Source organism: Xenopus laevis, chromosome 2S (genome assembly GCF_017654675.1).
Source record: "Xenopus laevis strain J_2021 chromosome 2S, Xenopus_laevis_v10.1, whole genome shotgun sequence".
Classification (NCBI taxonomy): Eukaryota; Metazoa; Chordata; class Amphibia; order Anura; family Pipidae; genus Xenopus; species Xenopus laevis.
In genome coordinates, this window is record NC_054374.1 from 68288533 (window position 1) to 68315642 (window position 27110).

At 38.3% G+C, this 27110-nt stretch overlaps 1 protein-coding gene across 1 annotated transcript in view; it reads left to right on the forward strand.

Annotated features, from left to right (window-relative positions):
* Positions 1-22465, forward strand: part of phactr4.S (phosphatase and actin regulator 4 S homeolog) — a gene marked incomplete at its 5' end in the record, with an annotated part of 31939 nt that extends 9474 nt beyond the window's left edge. Inside the window, 11 exon segments of the mRNA NM_001096508.1 lie at positions 6254-6403; positions 6556-6636; positions 6726-6833; positions 7698-8240; positions 8465-8924; positions 9090-9319; positions 11438-11641; positions 12788-12849; positions 16051-16188; positions 21216-21292; positions 21382-22465. Of these exon segments, the coding sequence (NP_001089977.1) occupies positions 6254-6403; positions 6556-6636; positions 6726-6833; positions 7698-8240; positions 8465-8924; positions 9090-9319; positions 11438-11641; positions 12788-12849; positions 16051-16188; positions 21216-21292; positions 21382-21397 (2069 nt within the window). The 3' untranslated portion in view covers positions 21398-22465.
* Positions 22466-27110: the final 4645 nt, after the last annotated feature.

A 27110-nucleotide genomic window follows, 5' to 3' on the forward strand; every position in this document is an offset into this window, starting at 1 on the left:
ATCTGTTGCAGTAGAAAGCATGGCACTGTCCTAAATGTCACTGTACCCTGAGTACAGATTTAGAGCCGGGATAGTTATGTTTAAAAAGCCCTTTCTTCTGTTTATGCCATATAATCAGTTGGAGCTGTGTACCTCCCTCAAGCTGATGAACCTCTGTTCTTTCTCTCTATATTTCTCTGTTGACAGAAGTAATAATTATGTCAAGGATCCTGTTAATCCTGTTTGAGGCAGGCAGGGTGTGTAGAAAGGGTTAAGAGGGTGGCAGTAGTATTAAATTCCCAGTGTATGCGTGGTGTGTGTCGCTTGACTGCTTTGTTCAGTATAAATACACCTCCATCCTTTTGCCTCCCTAAAGTGTGTACATCCACACAAGTCAGTGGTCCTTAAATCATCTCGGTTCACATCTGTGGGTGCCAATGGGGCGTGCATTTTTTTCCAGGCCTGCGATCTCAGGTTCACGGGGTGAGTATACTTAGGGGGGGGGGTTGGCCTCACTTTATTTGTGCTTTTTGAGCCTGGGTTACATGAGGTGGGGTGTATGTTAACTTTTAGTACTGCTGTATATTAGCTATGAATAATGAGGAGTCTGTTGCATTCAATACTATGCATTTAGTTATAAGTAAAGCACATAATACAGCCTTTGCCCTAGAGCAAACAATTTGTTATTCATTGTCGCACATTTTATGTTTTTGTAAAATGTCTCTCTCATGTGAACTTCAGTGGGCTATGTCTGTTTTGTTGTAATGCTGAGGCTGTATATCCTTGGTATACAGCTGAGACATGTAACCTGTAACTATTGAGCTGTTCATGAACTATTGCAGTTTTTGCTAGCTAATGATATTAACAGCAGCAATGTGTATAAAGCTTTTGTTCATCAAACAGCTACTATTGCTGTGACTGAGGCTGAGTGGCGTCTGACTTTTGCAGTTAGGTGTAGAGCATCTGTCGTTGCTCTTTCTGTTTTGTGGAGCTGATTTCTGAGCGGTTCACAAAGTCTATGACAGCTACCATGAGGACTGGATCAGTGACTTGGAGGGGCGGGGGGGGGGGCTGCCAGACTTTACAGAGGCAATTCTATTTATCCTCAAAATGGAGCACCACTGTTAAGTGGAGGACCGTTGCACATATTTAAAGGGGTTAAGTTTTAGTGGTTGACTTTTAGTATGTTATAGAATGGCTAATTCTAAGCATCTTTTCATTTGGCGTTCTTTTTTTCTTTTTCATAGTTTTGCACTATTAGCCTTCTTCTGACTCTGTCCAGATTTCAAATGGGTGTCACTGACCCCATCTAAAAAACAAATGCTCTGTAAGGCTATAAATGTCTTGTTATGGCTACTTATTTACTCATCTTTCTAATCAGGCCCTTATTCATATTCCAGTCTCTTATTCAAATCAATGCATGGTTGCTAGGGTAATTTGGACCCCTCCAACCAGATTTCTGAAACAGTAAACTGGAGAACTGCTGAATGACTCAAAAAACACAGATAATAAAAAATGAAAACCAGTTGCAAATTGTCTTAGAATATCCCTCTTTACGTCATATTAAAATTCAATTTAAAGGTGAACAACCCTTTTAATAGAATCTGCCTCCCTCGCAATAGTTTCTTCGTATTCGGCCTGCTTCATTGAATAAATCAAAAGTCACAGGTTGCTGTTGTACTGCTAACAACAACACAGCATAAGTTGTAAATTGTGACAGAGACAGAAAAGCCATACCATTTACTTGTTACATATACGTTCGTTACTGGCTTATATACTGCTGAATATACTGTATTTCCAGTAAGCATTGTCTGCTCATGTACATGCATACAAGGGTTTAACACAAGTGCATTAAACAAACTTCGGAGAGCACAACAGTTTTGTATGCACACACACACAATTGCAATCCAGTAATTTCTGAGAAGTAGTGCAGCACAATATTAAAGTTTTTTGGCATAAAACATTTTACTAGTGTTAAAACAGAGATTACATTTGAAATAGCAGCACAAATAGGTTCATCTCATAAGAACATTTTGTAACTGAAATCAGGAAAGCAAAAAAATTCAATGCACACCTACTGAATTGTCATGTTAAATGTCTAATGTACATTCATATTTCATGGCTTCGCATTAACCAAAGCATTACCCAAAGCAGGCTGAAGCATTTATCTAAGTTAATTGTTGATCATGCATGAATGTTTATATCATGGCATGGTTATAAATAGTGTCAACACTTTAAAAAGTGGAAGCATTTCTCCCTGTGGAAAGCTTACTTATATGCATTTGGATATGTATGTGTTGAAGTTCATACTGAAAGTTTCAAAGACTTATATGCATTTATTAATGCAGCATACTTGCATCTATTGAAATAGATTTTTTATCAAGCATCAAATACAGAATGTTGCCATTAATAAAACTCTTAAATGCTTCTGTACCAAAATGCAATTCTGAAGTGGGTAAACCTGCAGCCAACACTTTCAGTTTTCAAGCTATACTCATTCAATCTCCATTGAATTACTAGTCTGCTTTTATCCATGCTGAAAATGTTTCCATGCAGCATTTCCCTTAGTGCCTAATTAAATGACTATGAAAGTATTTACCTTTCTGGAGGTCATCATTTATTGTCACAGAACATTGATCATCGTGAATTTCAGTATGTTTTTTTACACTTCTCATGATAAATGCTCTCCTCATGTCCAAGCAAATTTGAATGGATTACAATGAACCCCACAGTCACACACAAAATAACCCTTTAATAAACTTAAATCATCAGTGGTACAGCCGATGCTTTTCCAAAGTCAAATATTTACTTAAATGGAGATCACCCATGTGTAGTTAAAGGGGTTCACCTTCCAAACACTTTTTTTTCTGTTTAGTTGTTTACAGATTGTTCTCTATAAACAAAGATTTTTTTTTAAAATTTTTTTCCATCTTTTATGTTTAACTGTTTTCCCAAAATTTAAGTTTACAGCTTCATGATCCTGTCTTTAGTCTGGCAGCTCAGTGATTCAGGATAGAGTCCCGCAACTGGTCAGGTACCCCCGGGTTACCCGCAAAAAAAAAAGCGGGCACCATGCGGAATGAGGGGAGGATTTTCAGGTGCGGGTATAGATGCAGGTCGGGTTGCGGATCTCCTCTAAGGGGCAGATTTATCAAGGGTCAAATTTCAAAGTAAAAAATACTTCGAAATTCAACCATCGAATTAAAATACTTCGAATATCGAATTTGAACTTTTTTCATTGAATTTGGGTATTCTGCGGTCAAAGTAAAATCGTTCGAATGATTAAATCCTTCAAATCGAACGATTCGAACGATTTTAATGTACGATCGAACGATTTTACTTCAACTTCAAAAAGCTTCGAAAAATGCTCTAGAAGGTCCCCATAGGCTAACATAGCACTTCGGTAGGTTTAATTTGGCGAAATATTGAAGTCAACGTTTTTTTAAAGACAGTACTTCGATTATCGACTGGTCGAATATTCGAAGTATTTTACTTCGAATCAAAGTCGTAATATCCTATTCGATGGTTGAAGTATCCAAAAAATTACTTTGAATTTCAAATTTTTTACTTCGATAATTCCCTCGAATTCACTTCGACCCTTGAAAAATCTTGTGCAATATTGTCTATATTTTACTCCTTTTAAAGTTTTATAAAACGTGTTTCTGCCCGCCCACTTTTAATGATGCCACTTCCGGTTTGCAGCAGCATCACTTCCTGTTTGATGGTGGTCAGCTAGTTGCGGATAAGGCAGTTCTGGGTTGGGTAGCAGATCAAAGTGGGTAAATATGCGGGTTGCGGTTTGGGTCGCGGACTGCGTGTTTGGGTCGGGTCCAGGTCTTAGAAATTGGTTCCGCACAGGACTCTAATTCAGGAGCATCTGAACTGTTACATTTTGCTACATTTAGTTGATACAATTACTTGATACATTTCTCAGCAGTATCTTGTGGAATGTAAGCAACTATTGTATCAGTCTAACAGCTGCTTTTAATCAAACTCAAGGATTCTGCACAGCAGCACTAAAGATAACAAATGTATCAACTACATTTATCAATTTAAAACAGTTGAAGTCGACTACCCTCCCTTCCAGAGCTGCTTTAGAAGGTAAAAAATAAAACTTTATACTTCAATATTAGAGAAACAGTCACAAATAGAAAATAGAAAGTAATTGGAAAAATTCTTTATGATGAACAATCAGAAATCCACTCCATTGAAAAAAGTTTTGAAGGTGAAGAACCCCTTTAAGGGGTCTCATTGATTGTGTATCTGGAAGTTCCAGTTTCTGTATCATAGCATAACCTACACTTTGAAGAATAAAGAACACTTCAAGCAACTGCGAAACCGATATTTAAAAAAAAAAACACAAGAAAATTTCCAAGACACCGGTTATCCCCTGGAGTACAGATAAATCAGTCACTGTGAAATGGACCGAGCACAGCACCGTTGTAATCCTTCCAAGAATAGGCTGCCCACATAGTAACAGTTTTACAGATCTACAGTGGTACTTGAAAGTTTCTGGCCCCCAAAAAAGTTAAAAAAAAAAATGGTGACAAGGGTCCCCTATAAGTTAAAAAAAACAAACAAAACATTGGCACCAGGGCTTCGACTTCATTTCTTTTAGTGACTTCGGGTCTTTTTTCCACTTCAGGACTTTTTTTTGACTGTATTTGGTTTTTTCACCACTTCCTGGCTTCAATTTCGACTGGTTTCGTGACTTTGGGTCTTTTTGCCGCTTCAGGACTTCAACTTCGGCTGTTTTTGTGACTTCGGGTCTTTTTGCCGCTTCAGGACTTCAACTTCAGCTGTTTTCGTGACTTCGGGTCTTTTCGACAGTTCGGGGCTTCAACTTCGGCTGTGTTCGTGACTTCGGGTCTTTTCGCGGCTTCGGGACTTCGGCTGTTCGGCACTTATACATTTTGACTGTTCGGGATTTCAGGAGAGGTGGCACAGCTTTAGCGCTGTCAAAGGGGGCCCGGCTATTTCGAAAAGTGCTGCACAGCCGCGCCCCCCTTCAGGCCCGGTACAACAGTACCCCCTGTGCACCCCTGATGGCCCTGCACCAACCCCTTGGATATGGCTCTCAGTGGTCCCAAAGCAGGTGCTTATTGTTGAATTCCAGGCTTGGAGGCCGTCTGTACTCACAGTCCCTTTTTGGAATCCATAGGGACTTATTCATGCTTGTGTTGCTCCCCAACTCTTTTTACATTTGAATGTAGCTCATGGATAAAAAAGGTTCGGGACCCCTCCTCTAGGCCATTAAACAGTGAAAAACTGGCATTGTAAGTGGGCACTTTTTGATTTTCCCCTAGAATTGTAACTATGTGCACAGCAACACAAAACTGTTTAGTAGAGTGATGTGTATTCTGGAATGCTATTGATTTGGGGGTTCTCTGATAAATAGTATGTCATTTGGATCAACATGCCGTAAGGCTACGAAAAACATTAGTAAAAAAAAAAAGTAGTACAATCAAGTACAAGGTACTTTTTGCTTACTTTTTCAGAGAAAACCCAAATCACTTAAGCTGGCCATAGACGCAAAGATCTGATCGTACGAATCGAGGATTCGTACGATTTTCGAACCATGTGTGGAGAGTCCCGACATTTTTCGTCCGGCGGAGATCGGTCGTTTGGTCGATCGGACAGGTTAGAAAATTTCTGTCAGCTGCCGATTAATATCTCTGCGTGTATTGCCGATCGTACGATTTTCAGTGGGAGACTGTCACTAGCTCTGGTTGGACATAGATATTGTACTATTGCTGTCAGGGGCAGAACATTGCTGATCTGTTCTTTAACTAATCTGACTGGTAAGACTTTGATCTGAATGGTTAGTGGCGGGTCGGGAGATGGGAAAGTCCGATCGTACGATGATTCGTACGATCGTATCTTTGCATCTATGGCCAGCTTACAACAGTAAGAATTGCTTTGCAAAAACCTTTCAAGATTGTGTGTGCACACATGGACTGATTGTAGGCATTGGGGAAACACTTAAACTTGCATTCAACCGGAAGTGACCTGTGTTTATATTTTATGTGTTTTGACTGCTACCTGTTCTTTGAGAATATCCCATTTATTGCAGGCATATTACATATACCAGTGATACAATAGTGCCATTTACTGCATATAAACAAAAACTGTGCCAGGCTAAACATATTATTTCCATACATCTTAGATTGTTAGACTTGCCTTTGTAAATACAGTGGCAGTGACCACTTCCTTTGATTAGTTGTTTTTTTGATTCAGTACAAAGTCTTTATGGTTTTTTTTTGTTTCATAACAGAGGAGGGGGGGGACCACTCAGAAATGCCTTCTGCTCCTTCAACACCCCCCAGCAAGAGGAAGAGCAAGTTTGCTGGCTTTGGGAAATTTTTTAAACCCTGGAAATGGAGAAAGCGAAAAAGCAGTGATTCCTTCCGAGAGACATCAGAGGGTAATTGCAAACCTGAATGCTAAAATATTTGCAAAAAGTAAACAAACATAGAAATAAAAAGCATCACCCCCATGATCCCTTCAATGCTTCCAACAGCAATGCTTTTCCTTTATTCTGTCTCTAATTTCATCTATTTTTTTTTTTCCTTTTAGTTCTAGAGAGGAAAATCTCTACAAGAAAGCCTCGTGAAGAGCTGATAAAGAGAGGATTACTCGTGGAGGTCCCTGAGGAAGGTGAATAATAGTTTTCTGCATCTCTGTTGGAACGTCAGTGTGCTGCTTATTACAAGTAATAACTATATACATCGTTCTTTTCCCTACAGATGGTAGTATACCATCAGAATCACCCCCACTGAGGAATGGTCACATGAGCGTAGAACCTGCTAACCCACCAGAGGACAGTGGAGGGTTAAAAAGAAAGACAAGACCAGGTTAGATACTGCTTATCAACTGCTGTCCATAACATGTAATAGTTAGTTCTAAAAAAAAAAAAAAACCTTTTTCCTTCGTATCAAATCTGTTCATGCTACAAAACTTTGTGTAGTACATTGCTTTGTCAGTAGTGATAAATATGTAAAAGAAAGATATAATTTATATTCTTTTTAGCTCTGAGTATTATTTTACTGAGATTTAAATCCATTTAAATACTTATAAAGCAACCCTAACGTTTTAATATTTATAAATGAAGGACGTAGTAAAAACACTAGGGATACTGAAACCAGCCCTCTTCACATTCTTACTAGTAAGAACTACAATATTTTAGAACAGTTTGCCTCTGGAGCATACCTAAAGTGTTCAGTGGTTAATGGCGCACATCTCATTTCCTCCACTGACACAAACTCTGTTGCCTGCCGTCTACTTCATTGGTAATGGGTGTATTTCAGTTTAGAAAGCATAACAAAAATCACACAAAGAATATTTTTTACAACTGCTTAATAGCATTGTGGTAGAAAAAGTCACATTTTCTACTAAATACAAGCACTGATTCTGTTTTTAATTAGGCTGTATTTCCTTGAATATATTGAACTCCAATATTAGTAGATGTTTGTGACTGACAAAAGTCTGTCCAATGTTCAATCTCTAAGCTGTCAAAAGAAACAAATTTGTACAGACAAAAATCAGACATTTCATTATTTCAATTACAATTATTAAAGTGAAAATTGTGTGTGGGGGGGTAAAAACTGTTATGTTCCAAGCCCTGTATATATTTATGTAGAAAAAGTTGAATATATTTAGTTATATAAGACAGTTCATAGTCTAAATGGATTCTTACCTTTTACCTTTCTTTTTCCAAGACTCAACAGGCCCCCGTCCAAAATCTGGAGAGACCACTGTGCAGCCCTGTGCTACCGCTGAAGTTGCCCCTTTGGAACCTCATGCAACTGCAGAAGTGTCCCCTGTACAGCCGCAAGCTAGTGCAGAAGTGACCCCTGTCCAGCCCCTCCCTGTCTCTGAAGTGGCCCCAATGCAGCCCCTCCCTGTCAATGAAGTGGCCCCAATGCAGCCCCTCCCTGTCAATGAAGTGGCCCCAAAGCAGCCCCACCATGTCTCTGAAGTGGCTTCTGTGGTTTCCCGTCCAACTTCTGAGGTTGCCCCAGTGCAGAAAGTATCCAGAGATTTCTCAAAGCAACCCCTTTTACCCCCAAAGAGACCACTATCCATCTCTACTTCAGTTACTCAGGAATCTGCAGTTGCAGGACAAAAATCTGATTCTAGCAACAGACTGCAAAGCTCTGCCCCTGTGCCCACACCAAGGACCATTCACCCTCCTGCATCTTCTAAACAACCACCTGTCCCTCCTCCTAAACCTCAGAACCGTAACAGCAATCCGTTAATGGGTAAGTTTATTCATGGAAAATGTAACTTCATTCAACTTTGTATCCAAGATATGATTGTAAGTTCTCAAGTTTGTCGGTGCTTCTGTGTACTGCATCATATAAGAAGGCCTGGAGTTAAAGTAGAACAGTTGAATTACACTTTTCCTACTAAGAAATGCTTTGAAGAAATGACTGTTTAAATGCATTACATAGCTTATTACTATTAATAGATGTGTTTCTTTCAGCTGAATTGAGCTTGGCACTTGCTGGGAGCCCATTATCACCCGCTGGCTCTCGTCCTTCCCCACCTCTTCCTCCAAAGCGTGCAATGCCCCCTTCGACAGATGCTGTAACCAACAAAGAAAATGCTCTTGGCCCTGCTTCTCTTCCTCCTACACCAGCAAATGAAATCATCACACCGTCTCCTCCTTCCCCACCTGCCTCCTCTCACATTCCTGTATCAAATCCCCCAGTCCCCCCTCTTACGCTTGCACCACCCTACACAGAGGTGGAGAAAGAGCAATCTGCATCTCCTATACCCCTTCACATTCGCATTCAACAGGCACTGAACAGCCCCCAACCTCTGCCTTTGCTGGATAGTAGTCAACGAGCACAGTCTCTGCTTTTTATGCAGAATGACATGGGGCCTTCTGAAGAAGGAACACGAGTGAGGTCTCTTCCTGTCACTATCGAGCTACTCAAAGTGTGAGCATTGCTTTATCTGTAAAATAATTTTTCATTCTTATCTTGTCGTAGAATTTCACCGGTTGTTTCTCCCTCTATTTACTGTTCCTTTTTTAATTCATACCTGCAGTTATTTCCTGGATGCAATTTCTGAAACTGCTGTGTGTGTGTGTGTCTCTTTTTCAGACCTGATGATGAAGATGATGAAAGCCTAGAAGATGAAAGCTTGTCTCCTGAATCTTCTGAAAGTCATACATCAAAGGTTTACATTGGGGATGTGCCTTCAGTGACAGTAATACCAAGTTATTTACCAACATGTGTGCAGGAGGAGGAAGAAGGGGGAGTCAGTGACACTGATTCAGAGGGACCAGTCCTCTACAGAGACGATGAGGAGGAGGAGGAGGAAGAGGAAACAAGTGAGTGAAAAGGAATATTATGTATTGGTTGTTATAAGTTGTGATGAAAATACATTATATGAACATAATTTCTTCCTGCCTCAGAGATGCCTACTGTTTCTCCGTTTACCATAGTTACTGATGTTTGCATTCATATGTTAGAATTTGTTATAACAACAATTTGCACTACTTAACAAAATGCCATAAAAAAAAAATCATAAAACTATTTGTTGAAAATGAAATATACAGTATAAACGATACAAAAGTAACAGTACAATTAGTAGTTACATGGAGAAAAGAAGTCCAAGCAAAAGTACCAAAGGATAGTATAACAAGCTTATGACAGTTTAGCAGCTAATAGGGTGATCATAATTAGAATACAAAATGATTTTAGCTGTTCTGCTCTTCCACTGCTCTATCATAAACTTATGTTCTCCTTCTTGTTACGTTTTACTAACTAGTAATGATACATATTAACATATGCATTGACACATTCACTTGTTAATGTACTTTAATTTTGTTTCCCCAATGATGGAGAGCCATATCTGCACATGTGCAATCTATCTTGTGTATATGTATTTTTAGGAGAGAAAACTGATATGACTGCCAAATTAAGGGATTCTGTCATGATTTTTATGGTACAGGTATTGGACCTGTAATCCAGAATGCTCAGGACCTGGGTGTCTTCCAGATAATGGATCTTTCCGCAATTTGGATCTTTAGAACTTTTGTCTACTAAAAAATTATGTAAACATTAAATAAACACAATAGGCTGCTGTTGCTTCCAATAAGGATTAATTATATCTTAGTTTGCATCAAGTACAAGGTGCTGATGTATTATTACAAAATCATTTTAACAAATTTGGATTATTTGGATAAAATGGAGTATATAGGAGACAGTCTTTCCATAATTTGGAGCTTTCTGGATAATGGGGTTCTGGATAACTGATCCCCTTCATGTGTAGTTTTAAAGAAACATCAAAAATTAAAAGTAACATCAAAAATTAAAAGTATAACACATTATTCAAATATACTGCAGTGTTGCCCTGCACTGGTAAAACTGCTGTTTTTGCTTCAGAAACACTACTATTGTTTATATAAATAAGCTGTTGTGTAGCAATGGGGGCAGCCATTCAAAGAAGAAAAGTCTCAAGTTACACAAAATAGCAGATACGCTCTGTACAACATAATGGTATTATCTGTTATCCACTATTTAACCTGTGCCATATAGCCTTTTTTCAATTTCCGCCATTGCTACTCATCAGCCTGTTAATATAGTATAGTAGTATAATATAGTAATGTTTATGAAGCAAAAAGATCCGTTTTACCAGTGCAGGGAAACATTACTTGATATTTTCATTACTTAAAAGCAGTTTAAATTTTTTTGCTGTTACTGTTCCTTTAATACTAAATTACACTGTGTGCATTACAAATAATTCATTGTACCATTTAAAATTTCTTCAACCAATAAATGTATATTTTTTTAACTTGTAATATTGGTGTGTATGCAGCCATTTCAGGTCTTTGTGCCTGGTTATATGCTTTCAGAGAGAGACAGTGCTTCATACTGGAACTGCTTTCAGATAAGCTATTGTTTCTCCTACTCAATGCAACTGCAGGAGTTGTGACTTGGATTTTTACTATTGAGTGCTGTTCTACCACTAGGTTCGGTATTGGGAGCATTTTAGCAGTGCAGATGTCAGGGAGCTGTTATCTGGTTACTTTCCCATTGTTCTGTCTTCCAATCCCCTTGTTACCTGAAGTGTTGGCTTCTTTCCTGTTCCTTTCTCATTGTGAGAAGCTGAACTAAGGCCTTTTCACGGAATTAAAATGCATGTTACATAGTGCTGATGCACTGCAGAGACCACTAGGCCCATACTACAGATCTATGTACTTGCATTGTATGCCTTAGCCAGTGACCTGCATGAGTAAAAAACAGGGCTTCCAAAAATTATTTGCTCTCAAACTTTAAAGGCTCTCTAGAGATACATAAGGTCACATTAATATGTTTCAAAATTCTACTAGCTGTAGATGAGAGAACACATTTTTTGGCAGAATAATATATTTTACATTTGAGGACAAGAGAGAGTTTGAGTATAAGTTGCCTACAAATAGGTTTATCTTTCCACTTGCTTGTAGGTGCTTTAGCCAATAAGGTGAAGAGGAAAGACACACTAGCAATGAAGCTAAGTGGACGGATGGCTTCCGAAGATTCTAATTCTGAGTTTCCTCAGAGAAGCCGGGAAGAATGGAACCAGATCCGGCAGGACATCGGCACGCAGCTGAACAGAAGATTGAGTCAGAGACCTACTGCTGAGGAACTGGAGCAGAGGAACATCCTACGTAAGAAAATATAGGGCCACATCTTGGCCTAGGCCTGGCTTAGTTAATTAGCACATGGCTGCTTTGTTGGCTTGTGTTTTCCCCTTTACATTTATTAGTGATGAATTCTTAAATCGAATAACTACAGGTCATGCATTGGTCGTGGACAAGCATAGTGGGTTGTTATGTCTATAGTTATGCCAATATAATTCAATTTGCCTTCTTCTTCTGACTCTTTCCAGTTTTCAATTGGGGGTCACTGATGAATAGTCTTTATATAAGCCGTTTATACTGTTTAAAAGACTGGGAAGAAACAAAAAGGCTAAGTCTCCGCGTACTGGGCACACTCCAATGCATGACCATGCAGCTTTTTGTTAAGTGGAATCCAGCTGATACTTACATTCACACACTGTTTCCAGTCATAAAATAGATATTTGAGCTTTGTTAGTCTCAAATCCACCAGTCACCGCTAGGGACTGGTAGGTTCCATTCAAGTTGCTTGGCTACAATCGGACACCTCTCTTCTGGAAGAAAGAATGCCTAGTATGCCATGGGCCTTAAGGACATTATAAGTCTATTCTTTTGTTTATTTTCTTATTGCACATGTCCTTCCTCCACTGGCATTTTTCCACAAGTTAGGAAATGACAGTGGACATCTAATTCTGCTTCCTGTGATTTACTTTACTTGAATCCACCTATTATTCTGCACACCACAAAATATATCGTTGGTGTGCAGTATCGGGCTGCACTTAAGTAAAGTGAATGGCTGGATGCACAGGTAGTATCCGGTAGGCCCTGGTGGTTTTTTCACCAGTGGGTAATATGTCACATGTGCCCTTATCTTTAGGCATCAGGCTTCAGATATAAGGATGCAATGGGAATTAAGAACACTGATTTCTAGTGTCACTGACTAAGTTTCCATTTTCCAGCCAATTAATACTGTACTAAGCACTCTCCATGGAGGATATAATTTTTGCCATAAATGTATACCAGTATAGGTATTGCCTATTACCATAAAATCATATTTTCCCCCTAATATCAGGGTTCATAAAAGGTACAGTGGACTGAGTGCTGCCGTGTCATAGACCATGAGTATTGCCAGGTATCCAGGCAGATGTAGTTCTGTTTACACTGGTGAAAATAAAAGCATATGTTGTTTTTTCATAGAAAAAAATGAAGCCGACCGTCTGGCGGAGAAAAAGGAGATTAAGAGACGCCTAACGCGCAAGGTATCATGTTTTTTTAATTGCAATTTAGCTGCTGTATCTAATGGAAATACACCCTGAAAATATTATGATTTGTACTGTTGCTATGCTTTTTTTTTTTTTTTTTTTTTTTGTTAAGATTCAACATCATGTTCAATAATATGATTCAAACTTTCCATCACTTATATAGAAGATACATCAGATGCTTTCACTAATAGCACTCCTTTTTTCTTTGCCTATCCATCACATGTACTAGAGTCTTTCAGGGGCCAGGTACGTGCTGGTAGTACTAAAGGATTTTTTTTTTAAAACCCCCCCATTTTTCGACTTTTTTTCGACGTTTCTGATGATATCGGTTCCACAATGCAGCAACATCACTTTCAGTTTGGACACACACATGACCATGTATTTTACCATTCTGCTGTAGCCAAGGAAATTACATAATTTAAAGTACTAGTGACTTAGCTTGCACATGTAAGAACATGAACAAGTCTCCCTTCTTAGAATAACATATGTTAATATACTTATTAATCAACAGCTTGTGTAAAACCTTAAAAAATACCATTCATTTTAATACCATGCGTATATGCAATATTTAGATGGCTACATTCATAATTTCCCAGTTGACTTCTTTGGCGGTAAACTACAAGATAATCTGCTCTCATTAAATTGAATCAAGCGCAAAGCTTTTCACACCTATTTTGCTTAGTTGTTTATATTCCAAATCAATCTCCATTGATAAACAAAAAGTAGATGGATGTAAGAGTAGGGGTAAAGATCTGTGGAAGGCCTAGTGGAGCCCTAAAAGACATGTGATTTCAGTACATATTTGCAATAGGGCTTATGGGGGCCCTAAAATGTTTTTTTTTCTGTGGGGCCCAGTAACTTCTAGTTATGCCATTGAAAATACGCATCCCATAAATCTATAAAAATATAAGAACAACAGCAACAATAAAAAAAAAATTTTGTATGTGTCAAGTACTTTTATCAGGGCGAAAAGCACCACTAAAAAAAAAAAACAGTCCACTCTAGTGGCATGATTTAAAAAACAAAATGATAAAATGCATACATTAGTGAAAAAAGAACTTCCATTAAAATAGATTTGAATACTCCCTTTATTTGTCTTTTGTGTCATCAGCTGCAGTGCTTCAAAGTAAAGCAGGTGGCTCCATTTTTAGCCCATTGGATGCTGCAAATCTTTGTGGGGTTACATTGTGCCCCTGCTACTGTAAATAAGTTCTGTGCTGCTGCAATTTGGTATTCAATGCATGGTGTATTCACGGAATACTGCAGGAATGTTTCCTAACAAGGGATCTAAGTTGCAAATGTGACCTTGGTGGGAATCTGGGATCCATGATAAAACACGGTTAAACCCCTGAAAGAATATAGGCCATAAAGCATGTCCAGACTGCTGTCTTTTGACAGCTGACGAGTAGCAGGAAGTACAAAACAAACCATATCCTTGAGACAAAGACTCTCTAACTGTTTTGTGCTGCTGTTTTATATATATTTAAAAATCCTAGCCTTGCGTGTGTTTTTGCCACAGTAAGGGATAGTTACAGAATTGTGTGTCATTGTTTTGTATTAGTAACCATTTAATGCCAGTAGATTAATGTATTGATTTATTGATTAACTGTGTGAGAGAGATCTTTCTTTCTTGTCACCTGATCTTAATGCATACTAAGGTGTTACAATGATCCTACATTATGGATCAGCACCTGTGAGCCTGATGGTATGCGGAGTTAGAAGAGCTTGAATTACACAACGGGGTTGATTTTAAAAAATCTTGTTTTCAAACATGAGGCTGTTTATTTGCAAACCTTTTGGCCATTGTCTGTCTGTTGCAGCTAGAGCTGCTGTCTTGGTTTATAAACTGTCAGTATTGGCAGAAGCAAGAGTGCACCAAGCATATTTGTAGCTACATAAAATAGCTTTTGGGAAGCTTTCATTAGTTTTTGTACTTTTGTTTTATTGAAGAGGCAGTATTAAGCTGTAATACTTTTGTTTGTAGACTCTGCCAAGTTATTACTGCTTTGAAAAAATAACATTTTTGTGTACTCGTTTGAACCCCTCACATGATTGTCAGTGTGGAATAAATTCTTCAGATAATCATTTCTACAGACCTATTTGTGTGTTTTGATTTGTCAAACGACCACATTTTTTTTTTTCACTGTAAAATGAATGAGGCTGCAGCATGTGTTCTGGCAAAAGATAAGACAATTGGATGAGTGGCATGTAAGAAGCCATGAACAGATGTGTGTCGTTAAAGAATACATGAAGATATGAGTAGTTCCAGTCCGAACTTATCTCATTATTTTCTGAAAAATAGTCCCTTCAAATCCATACGAGTTTTTCTCCTTATTTATCAATACTTTTTCCTGAAACTTCTTTGCTGGAAAAAAATTGTGGAAAAAAACAAACTATGCAAATTTTCCGCATTTTCCACCTGAAAAATCTGATTTTTTTTCCTGAAAACCACAAAACCTTTGCATTATTGCATGAAACCCAGCGCAGATCAAGATATCTTCAGGACTTCTCCCATCCTCTGGGTATAATAAAATATCGAAAAATTTGGGGGGTTTTTCCCCTCTAAAAATTTGGATTTCATAGTAAAAAAAAAAAACACAATTTTTTGGGGGTTTTGGTGTTCGGAGTTTAATAAATAACCCTCTTAGTGTTTCCATCAAACCCACATATTAGGTCTGGAGTACAGTGTTTGTATAAGGGTAATGTGAGAGCCATTGCTTTATGTAAGCAATTTCTGCTGCCAATACTGTAAGTATAGGAAGATTCTGGGTAAGATGCTGTCTTATGGAATCAATAGCATGCTGGTGTTTGAATACATTGGTTTACTTTCATTGCTCTGTAGAATGCTCTTAATAATCCATGAATAGGCTCATCATTTTTTTTAATATTGACTTTGTTGTATTATGGAATATATTCAGTTTATTTAGCTAAGATTGTAATTTTTATACATGCAAAACAGCAAGGTGGTTAACCAGGCCACAAAAGTGCCTTTCAGTACCTGGGAAATTTAATAGCTCTGCTTGCTGATGTCAAACTTCTAGATTGCTATTTATTTGTTTAAGTGGCAGTTGCCTGGATTGTTGGTGCATTCAAGTGTTAAGCATTTGTTGCTCTGTTACAAAGCCTAAATGTCAGACTTTATAGATAACACCTTTTCCAATTCATCCATTTTTATATTTTTGTGTTCTTGTATTTCAGCTTAGCCAAAGGCCAACAGTTGCAGAGCTGGTGGAAAGAAAGATACTTCGGTTTAATGAGTATGTGGAGGCGACTGATGCTCATGACTATGATAGAAGAGCAGACAAACCGTGGACAAGGCTAACCCCTGCCGATAAGGTGACTTAAACATATTTCTTGATAGAAAGAGCTCACAGCTTGAAAACATAAGGCATGTAGAAGACTCTCTCATACCCTCACTCCACACACAGTGACCACTTATTGTAGTTTTAATTTTAGTTTTGTTTTTAATTCAATTGTTTCTGTATATCATTTTCAACCCTAACTTACTTTAGAAGCGTGAGGGTATACCAATCTTAAGCCTAATGGCACGCAAGATTTGCTCATGAAGCCTGTGATTGACTTGAACATAACTCCCTGTTACCACTCAAGTGGGTTTTTGCACTAAAATGCTCAAGGACACATTTTTGGACCAAAATCCTACAGTATATGTAGTAACAGTAGGTTATTATTCAAGTTAATAGCAGGCTGCGTGGACAATGACAGGCGTTTCCACCAGCAGAGAAAAGGTTTAATGTGCCATAAGCGTTGGGCAACAACATTACTAATCCATTACTAATCCACCCTAAGCAACTTGCATTATGTCTGATCTACTTTTAGCGCTGCTATAACTTCATGTTAGCATAACTGCGTGGCATTATCAGTATTCTGTTAGGCTGATGGCACACCAGGAGATTAGTCGCTTGTGAATAATCTCCTCTTCTGCAGGCGATAAATCTCCCGTAAATGCTTTCCTACTGGTGATAAAGTGAATCACCTTGTGAGGCAACTTCAGAAAGTTTAACCACTGGTGGAAAAGCATTTATGGGAGATTTGTTGCCCACAGAAGAGATTTATTATGGGCAACTAATCTCTTGTTGTGCCATCGAAAATGTAACTTAAAGGCAACTACAGCCCCTTCCAGGCTCCATTCCTACCTGTTTTTTTTACATTCTGAATTGGTGCAAAGAGTCCCTGCCCGTTCCCCCAAACTCTGTTCCCTTGGTAGGCTATTGTAGCACAATAGGGTAGGGGTCTTGTTTGGCAGCACCATTCCCTGTCTGTACTGTTTATATTGCTGACCAGGAGCATGTGTGATGGGCCAAGAACACAGATTGCATGCACCAGTATATTGATCATAGTACTTGAAGTTGGGAACAGATATGTTGTGGCCAAACATTTCTGGCTCCAAATCAGCTGTGTTGTTCTGAATTTGGCTAAACAAAGCCTACAGACTGTTACATTCAGGAAGGTGTGGATAACCTAATTGCGAAGTCCTTAAACCACTTATTATGTAGACGTGGTTGTGACCAGGGCTGCCTTTGAGGTCTGGTCCTCTCTGCTAAAATGCCATAGGCTTGATTTTGGGCACAATGGCTATATGTTTATCACATCTAAAGTCCAGATCCGTGATTGCCAAATTTAAATATAATGTGCTATACTATGGGGCAGATTTATCAAGGGTCGAATATCGGGGGTTAATAAACTCTCAAAGTAAAATCCTTCAAATATCGAATTCGAAGGATTTTTAGCGCAAATACTTTGATCGAACGATCGAATAAAAATCATTCGATCGAACGATAAAACTTAGAAAAGTGTTGTGGAAAGTCCCCATAGGCTAACATTGCAGCTCGGTAGGTTTAAAGTGGCGAAGTATGAAGTCAAAGTATATTTTAAAGAGACAGTACTTCGACTATCGAATGGTCGAATAGTCGAACGATTCGAATCGTTCGAAAACATTTGATTTGATCGAATTCAATCAAATTTGACCCATTTGATTGGTCGAAGTACCCGAAGTACTTCGAAATTCAAATTTTTATTCATTCGAATTCTTCACTCGAGCTTAGTAAATCTGCCCCTACATGCTGGGTGTGCTTCAAAAGCTCAGATATAGTTTACATACACTAGGGAAAATAAGTATTGACATGTCAACGTTTTTCTCAGTAAATCTATTTCTGATGGGGCATGAAATTGACACCACATGTCAGTAACAACCCAAGTAATCCACATGTACAAAGAACTCAAAATAAATAAATCCATACATTAGGTTAAAGGGCACCAATCATAACTAAAATCATTTACTAAGTAAATACACTATGTGAAAGTTCAAGAAATCAGATTTTTAAAACAGAATTGTTTGTATAATGTAAATCATCAGCTCACTATACCTTCTGCAAGATCTCCCCTATCTCCATCATCATCATCATAATTTATTTATATAGCGCTGTCAAGATACGCAGTGCTTTACTGCAGTTCTAGCTGAGGCAGGCATCTTGGATTTCACTAGCTCCTCCTACCTATATCTTCCCAGCCAACTGCAGTGCTGAAATCTCTCACATGCTTAGTTGAAATTCCTTGGTTGCTTATCAACCCTTCTAAGCTATTTTTAAATCAGCCAAACGTCTGTGTTAGCTGCTGTTCAGTAGTGCTGCCATCTGCTGGAAGTTAGTGTGTGCCCTTCATTTGCATAATCGCATCACCAGCAGGGGACAAGATAGGGAAATCTCCTGATACTTCTAGTGGAGGAGTTTACTAAAACAAGGCATTCTGGGTAGAATACTCAAGGTAGTGCTACAATCTGAGTATGCTCCGGAAATTTGCATGTTATAGTCTGTTATAGTCTCAGTATAGACTCACTCAGTGAAAGAACCCATTTGACAAAAATCCATTTTTTTCAAAAAACGATATATGTAGTTTAATTAAACGTGTTTAGCTTGTACTGGTCAGATTGTTAATATGTGTTTGATTTGGGCTGTGATAGGTGCCCTTTAAGTGTAGTAAAGTGGAATGACACAGGGAATAAATATTGAAGAAATGAAGAAAAGGAGGTGCAAAAAGACATGGAGAGCCAAGAAACCTGCTGAAATTTCAGTATTTAGAAAGCAATGCTGTCCTCTATCGGTGCAAATTAATATCAGCTGGTTTAGTCCTAGTTGGTGGCCTATAAAAAGTTTTTTCATCAATACCAAGGTATCACACAAGAAGCATCTCATGATGGGTAAAAGCACAGTGCTCTCTCGACCTTCACAACCTTATTGTTGCAAAACATACTGATGGCATTGGTTACAGACGTATTTCTAAGCTTCTGTTCCAGTGAGCACTGTTGAGGCTATAATCTGCAAAGAAGTTAATTTCACCCTAAACCGACCACAGCCAGGTGCTCCTTGCAATATTTCTGACAGAGGATTCAAAATAATAATCAGAAGAGTTGTCCAAGAGCCAAGGTTCACTCGGCCCAAAAACACCATACTAACAGTGAAGTTTGTAGGTGGGAACATCATGGTGTGGGGCTGTTATTTAGCATATGGTACTGGCAGACTTTATATAATTATAGGAAGGATGAATGGAGAAATGTAACGGGACATTCTTGATAGGAATCTGCTGCCATCTACCAGGATGCTGAAGTGAGTGTGGACATTTCAGCAAGACAGTGATCCAAACACACAGCCAAGGAAACTCTAGGTTTCAGAGAAAGAAAATTAAGCTGCTGGAATGGCCCAGCTTGAATCCAATTGAAAATCTATGGAAGGAACTGAAGATCAGAGTTCATAGAAGAGGCCCCTAAGACCTTCAAGATTTGAAGACCGTTTATGTGGAAGAATGGGCCAAAATCACATCTGAGCAATGCATGTGACTAGTTTCTTCATACAGTCTTGAAGCTGTCGTTACCAACAAAGGCTTTTCTACTTAGTATTAAATAAGTTCAATGCTTATTCCCTGTGTCATTCCACTTTACTATACATAACCTAATTTATGGACTTATTTGTTTTGAGTTCTTTGTATGTGTGGATTACTTGTGGTGTTACCGACATCTGGTGTAAATTTCATGTCAATAACCCCATTAGAATATATTTACTGAGAAAAATGTTGACGTGTTCAATACAACAATTCCCATAGGGAGGAAGCACACCAAACATATGATTTTGCCTTTTAGGACATTTATTCAGCAGTGTTGGCACAAGCTTTCGGGGTCAACCCCTTCCTCAGGTGCAATAAAAATCAAGTGAACATCATTGCATTAAATACCTTTAACACCATGTGAGCTATCATGTGATACAATTAACTGTTTAGTGCTCGATCCCATTCCTCTTTAAATAATGGTTTATACATATCCCAAAATTCATGAAGGAAAGAAGAATCCTTTTAGGAAAATTCATTGCCTGCAATATAACAATAAATACTATAAATAACTCACGTGTTCAATACTTCTTTTCCCTGCTGTAAATATGCTCTTTAAGTTTCCATCAGGGCTTTGTTACACTCCAGTAGGGCCCACTTGCATAGAATAAAATACTTTTTATTAAGTGGAGATAAGCAGGAGTCATTTGTCTGCTATGTCTCTATGATTGCTGTAATACAGTAGGGATGATGAAACACTTGGTTTCACTGTGCATGCTTCTGTTTGCTGCATAGCAAGTTTGCCGCACTGATATGGGCTTAATAGGACTTTTAAAGTGAATAAATATTGGACAGATTAGAAAGATAAAGTTATATACACAGGCCAAAATGCATTAGTCGATCCCTGAGACTAGAATCAGAACAGCAGAAAGTGAAGAGGGATATAGGCACCTAGTCACATCCATATCATATAGTGCTGCCATAGTGCATAGGTAGATCAGATTTTCAGACCTGGCCAACTGTCAGACCAAAAGAAGGTTTCCTGTGTCTCTGACCAGCTTTAGCTAGATACTAGTGGCCTGAAGTATTAATGCTAAGACTTGTATAATTCAGTAAAAAGGTTGAAAGTTAATTTTATATGGGGTTAGTATATCTGACTAAGCATGGTAGGAACATTCTGCTCTAGTATCTATTGTTAATTCATAAAGTCATGAAATGTCACTTCAACTTTTTAAATAAACCTAAGCAAAAAGGTGTGTGTCTGTCCGTCTGTGAATACTGCCCTTTGTTGTCTGGTGTTTTGTGAGTGACATATATCACAGAGAACAAGAACCTTTGTGACCATAAAAGGCATGGATTTGTGAAAATCCAATTGTATATATATTAGGGAAAAATATATGTCCTGTTATCTGGAGAAAGTAAAACTATTCTTAGCTGCATCTAGTATGATGTGGCCTTTTCCTTCTGTGTTTATTCAGTTGCATCTTCTTTCCTTTACCCACTGTAAGCCTCGCTGTTCTATCTTCCAGGCTGCAATCCGTAAGGAACTGAATGAGTTCAAGAGCACAGAGATGGCTGTTCATGCGGAGAGCAAGCATTTCACACGGTGAGCCGTCCTGCAATGTCTCCCACTGTGCAGGTATGCCTCATTGTGTCTAAAAGCAAACCTAATCTCTGCATTCTTTCCATTTCTAGGTTCCATCGACCTTAGTCTGCTGCATTGGGAGGGGAGCAGAGGAGTATTAGAGCAAAAAGCACTTACATACTCCTCAAGCTGTGCCAACACCAAGCCTGCCCTCCTACTGACTTACCTCATTTCTGCATTCTGAATCTTACATGCCTGGGGGAGTATCTTGATTAGAACTGCAGGAGACGCCATTACTTGTTGCCTTTATTCCCTCTGTGTACATTGGACTGTAAAGTTGTAAAACTGGAAGAATCATTCCCTTTTACTTGTGGGCATCAGTTAACCATTTTTCCATGTAATATGGATATCACATTCCTCCTCTTGTTGTCTGTGGTTTCCCATGGTGCCTTATTGTTGATATTCTGAGGGTTAGGGCTGGTCCTCCCTCCTTTCTTTTTAAGTCTCACTACATTTTGAAATGTCACAGGGACCCAGAAGGCACTTCTTCCATGTGACAGGCTTTCCATTGCCTCCATTTCTAGGGCTTCCCATTTTTTAGGATTGTCTCAGGGAAAAAAAGGCTTGCAAACATGTATTTTAAATCATGCTGAGTTGGTTAATTCTACAGTTGGCTGCTTACAGAACACGTACCCAAGCCCATCAGATTGTCTTGTAAATATCTAGCTTTGGGTAGGTCTAGCGACCCAAATATTACAAAATTAACTGATAATGATTTAATCTAAGAATAGGGCTTCCACTATTGACGCATTGTACTACAGATTCATCTGTGTTTGTACACTGTGTAGCATACTCCATATATGCCAGAATTAGGCCATCAATGGTGGGAGGCATTCATGCAGTTGGTTCCTAATAAGTTAAACCTTTATATGTTTCTTGCATATAATGGAGGCAATGAAGGTAAAACACTAAGCCTTAATCATAACTTTAATGTGCTTTATTAACCTGTTCACTGAGATGGAATGAATGAGATATTATTCATCTATATAAATGCAGGTCTCCTCCTGACATCATCAAGTGACTCACGCAACTGGAAAATTCTGCCCAAATTTGTACATTTGAACCGAGTCTGTATATGTGTGACTAGATCTGAATTTTAATCCATAAAATAAAAAATGATTATTTTAGTGATAATGTTGATATTTCTTTCTTGTAAAATATAGTGACCGAGTTCTTGCTATCTCACATGCAGTCAGTAGCTCCAACAGTTACTCTATGACAACTGCCATGTGACATCTGTATTTATAAACACACCGGTGTATGAATTTTTAATGCAAAGGTTTAGTGTTCCTTTAAGGAATTACTCCTTGCATGCAAAGAATTCGCCAGTGCCTCTTGCTGCTTCCTCTTGGCAGCTATTCAGTCCCTGAGCTTCACGTTGGGGCACATCAATTAAAGGTTGAATTTCAAATTCATGTGTTTTTTAAACTCTATAAAATTTGAATATACTCGAAATTCGATTGGTGGCTTATGTGATAAAAAAAAAATAGAATATCTTAAACTCGCACGAATTTTACAGACAAAAACTCAAACCGAATTCAACCACACTTGATTCGAGTTTTTTATCCGAAAAAAAAAACCTCGAATGTCACGAAGGCTACTAACATGTCCAATTGTCTCCCATTGACTTAAACATGAACTTGCCAGGTTTTAGGTGGCGAATAGTCGAATTTGAGTTCTTAAAGGGCCAGAGTGTGATGAATCTCTAAATTCGAATTAAAAGATAAAATAAAAAAATTTAACCCTTAATAAATCGGCCCCCTAATGTTGAATCAAAAGGGCAGATACATTGTTAGGGTGTGGTGTAAAAGCTGCAGCTCAGGGGAAACAACTGAATGGTGCCATGATATTGTTGCTGTGGTTGAACTCTAGGCAATGAGCCCTAAATGAACCAGTACTGAACAGAAGCCGATCAAATATAAAAGAAAATTTGCTGTATAAAAAGAGCCAAAACGATAAGGATATGCAGTAATGGACTCTTCAAACCACAGCTCTAGTAACCGTGATTCTCAACCTGAGGCCCTAGCGCAGTGGAGGCCCAAAGATCAAATAGGGGATAAAATCCAAGGGCCATTTGTGCATTCAGGGAACCATAGGAAAGTGAAAGTATTTATACATTTTAGCATTGCTTACATACAGTAAAGGGACCTAAACCCCAAGTCGGAATACCCCTTTATCAGAACTGCTACTGGCAGAATGGCAGTATTGATAGGACGATTCTCTTCCTCAAATGAAACTTTTCCCTGAAGTATAAGAACTTTTCCCTGCACAGTTCTTATACTTCTCTGCAAGCTGCTGGCTGTCTGTATCTGCTCATGTTGCCAATAATAAAACATTGCCATGCTACACATTAAAACATATACAAATACAATCTTAGTACCATGTGTACTGTATGTGAGATACAAATTTCAAAAAGTGCTCACTAGCACAACAGGAGGAAATTGATATGCTCGACCAATATGATAGCAGTCCCATGGAATAGCCTAGCACATCGGATGTGTGTTGTGGGTGGGGTTTATATATACCCCACCCTGTTGGATTAAGGTCCAGGGATTGGGTTGACCACTCCATAACGTCAATCTTGTTGGTTTGGAACCAAGATGTTGCCCATGGTGTATTTGGGGTTGTTGTCTTGTTGAGCATTTCCTCTTTGGTATAAGGCAACTTGAACTATTCAAGTATTTTGATGTATTGAAACTGATCCATGATCCCTGGTATGAGATAAATAGGCCCAACACCACAGTGTGAGAAACATCCCAATATCATGATGCTTGTGCCACCATGCTTCACTGTCTTCAGTGTACTTTGACTTGAATTTGGAATGACCCATTTTACTCAGATTTTCAGAGAGAAATGCACTATAACCAGCATGCAAATTATTTGCTGCCTTCCTTCCTTAAATAAGGGCCATAACTGACACCTGTTTTTTCACAGAATGAATGACTTCACTCCACTCTGTTGTTATTTGGAACAAGCTATTATTATTTTGAACACTGCTTTTATTTGGAACAAGCCTCAATTGATTTAATTACACAGAATCAGCAGCATGTCATAACTGTTGGGTCTGTTGGTTTTCTATCACTCTGCTACACCTACTAGTAAATGATTTGACATGTATAAATATAATTTCTACCTAAAACAGTGATTGCTCAGGTTAGTGAAGTTGGACTGCTATTATTCTGAGCACAACTGTATGTAGAGAAAGAATGGGATCAGCAGACTGTGGCAAAGACATGGGTGGCCTTTCTATATACCTCTCTTGCTGGGAAAGTATAGGTATGGGATCTGTAATTCAGAATCTAGGTTTTCCAGACGAGGGGTATTTCTGTAATCTGGATCTCCACACTGTAAGATTTAAAAATCATCTTTTTTATTATTACAGAGAAAAAGGTCATTAATTAGAATTATTTGCTTAAAATGGACTCTATGGGATATGGTATTCCAATAATCCCGAGATTTCTCCATAATGTATTTTCTGATAAGAAATATAGGAATAAAATCTAGTGAATAAACCAAAGTTTCACGAAAAGCATAAATCTTAATGTATCATTAGGATAAGCTTACCGCTTTCCCAGTTGGGTCGGGGTGCACATGCCCCAGACCTTTAGCATAGGGGAGTAATTCACAGCAAACCGCATTAGGCAGGCACCAATCTGGAACATCCAACGAAAATAGATTCCAAGAGCCAAAAATTGTATATTAAAAATATGATACTTTATTTTATATCACATCTAAAAATTAACGCCTTGCCGTTATTTTTTTTAGATGTAATGTAAAATAAAGTATCATATTTTTAATATACAATTTTTGGCTCTTGGAATCTATTTTCGTTGGATGTTCCAGATTGGTGCCTGCCTAATGCAGTTTGCTATAAAATCTAGGGAGCTTTAAAATAGGCTAGTCTTGTAAACATCTGGATTTCTTCTTCTCTATAGAAAGAAGAGAACTTAACTTGGCAATTTGCCCTAATGTGTCTCATATTACATTGAATGACAGAACATGATCTCGCTGTCTCCATGGTTTGATATCTTGAGATAGACTCCTGTGTCCTGTGTAGGGGTGTGGTAAAATGACTTCCCTATCAACTAACATTATGTGCCCCAGGGTTGGAATCCTGTTCCAATGAGATTGTGTTTACCTGGAGTAAAAGGTGGTAGAGGCTTGATTAGGTAACTCCCATAAGAGAGTGGTTTAGTTCAGTTGTTCAGATCCCCGTCACAGAGGATGTGAGTCCAGAACCAGGAATGGTAACCCTGATAAGGGATCCAGTCAGGAACAGGGCCTCACACTACAAGTGAGTTTACTGTATATCCAGAACTTGGCTAGAACAGAGCAGTGAAAAGATCCACCAAAGGATGTTTTCCTATTGGAATAATTAATCTAATAATCGATAATTGTTACCAGTGCATTGGTTCAAAGGTGTTTTTCACATTCCAACACTTTTTTTTCAGTTCAGTTGGTTTCAGACAGTTCACCAGAAATAAAGACTTCTATTTTCTATTTGTGGCTATTTTTCTAATGTTGAAGTTTAAAGTTGCATTTCTCACCTTTTTATGTTAGTTCTAAACGTAAAATACATTTAGTTGATATATTCCTAATGTTTGTCCCTGCTGATTTTAATCCCTTAGTTTCATTAAAGGCAGCTGTTAGAATTGATACAATAGTTCGTATTTATTCCACAGATACTGCTGAGAAATGTATCCACTAATTTTATCAACTAAATGTAGCAAATTGTAACAGTTCAGATGTTCCTGGATCACTGAGCTGCCAGACTGAAATACTAGAGACACCAGCATTAAACTTTAAACTTCAATCTGCACTCAACCCATTATAGATATTGTATAAACATTTTGTACTTTAAAGGACAAGGAATGTTAAACTAAAGAAGTAGACTAGAAATGTTGTACATTGTGTTTTGGGCTTCTGTACCAGCCAAGACGACCACAGCCCTTTAGCAGGGAAGATCTGTGGCTCCAAAGATGCCCCAGTAGCTCCCCATCTTCTTTTCTGCTGATTCACTGCACATGCTTCGTGCTGCTGTCACTTACTGAGCTTAGGGACCGACGCAAAATATACAGTACACATAGAATATAAATTTCATAATTTAAGGCTGATTAGTAATTAATACAGATAATTACTACATGACAGCACACAAACTTGTGCAATTGGCATCATAATTTAAAAATCAGCCTTCTAGCATCAGCTTTTATTACAGACTAACCTCAGTTTCTGCTTGATAATTTGCAACAACCCCTAAGCTTAGCTTCTCAACAGCTGCTCAGAGCCCACTGAGCAAGATGGTGACCCCCTGTGACAAGTTTGAAGTCTTGGATCATTGCTGCTACTGAGAAGCTGAAACTTTAGGCAGGTGCAATAAGATCAGTTTATAAAATGTCATTTTTAGGTCTATTCATTTTTAGGGTTTAGTTCTCCTTTAAGCTACTAAAAAATGCCTTACCCTTTAAACAAAGTAGGCATTGTTTGTCCATATATTGCAATATATTTAAGCTGGCCAACTACATCAAAGTCATCCCCGGTGTGGCCAGTTCCTACATTCAACTTGCATCTGATTCATTAAGAATTATATTGCTTCATTATACATTTTATAAATTGAGTTTTATCCGCAACTTACTTGTAAAACTCCCAAACTTGATTACCCTTTTATTGGCCACCAGGGGAATCACCTGACTTTAGTTTGAAATATATAAAACCTATGTAATAAATAAAACCTATGTTTAAATAAAAAATATTTTCATACATTTATCCTTCTTTTCTTGCA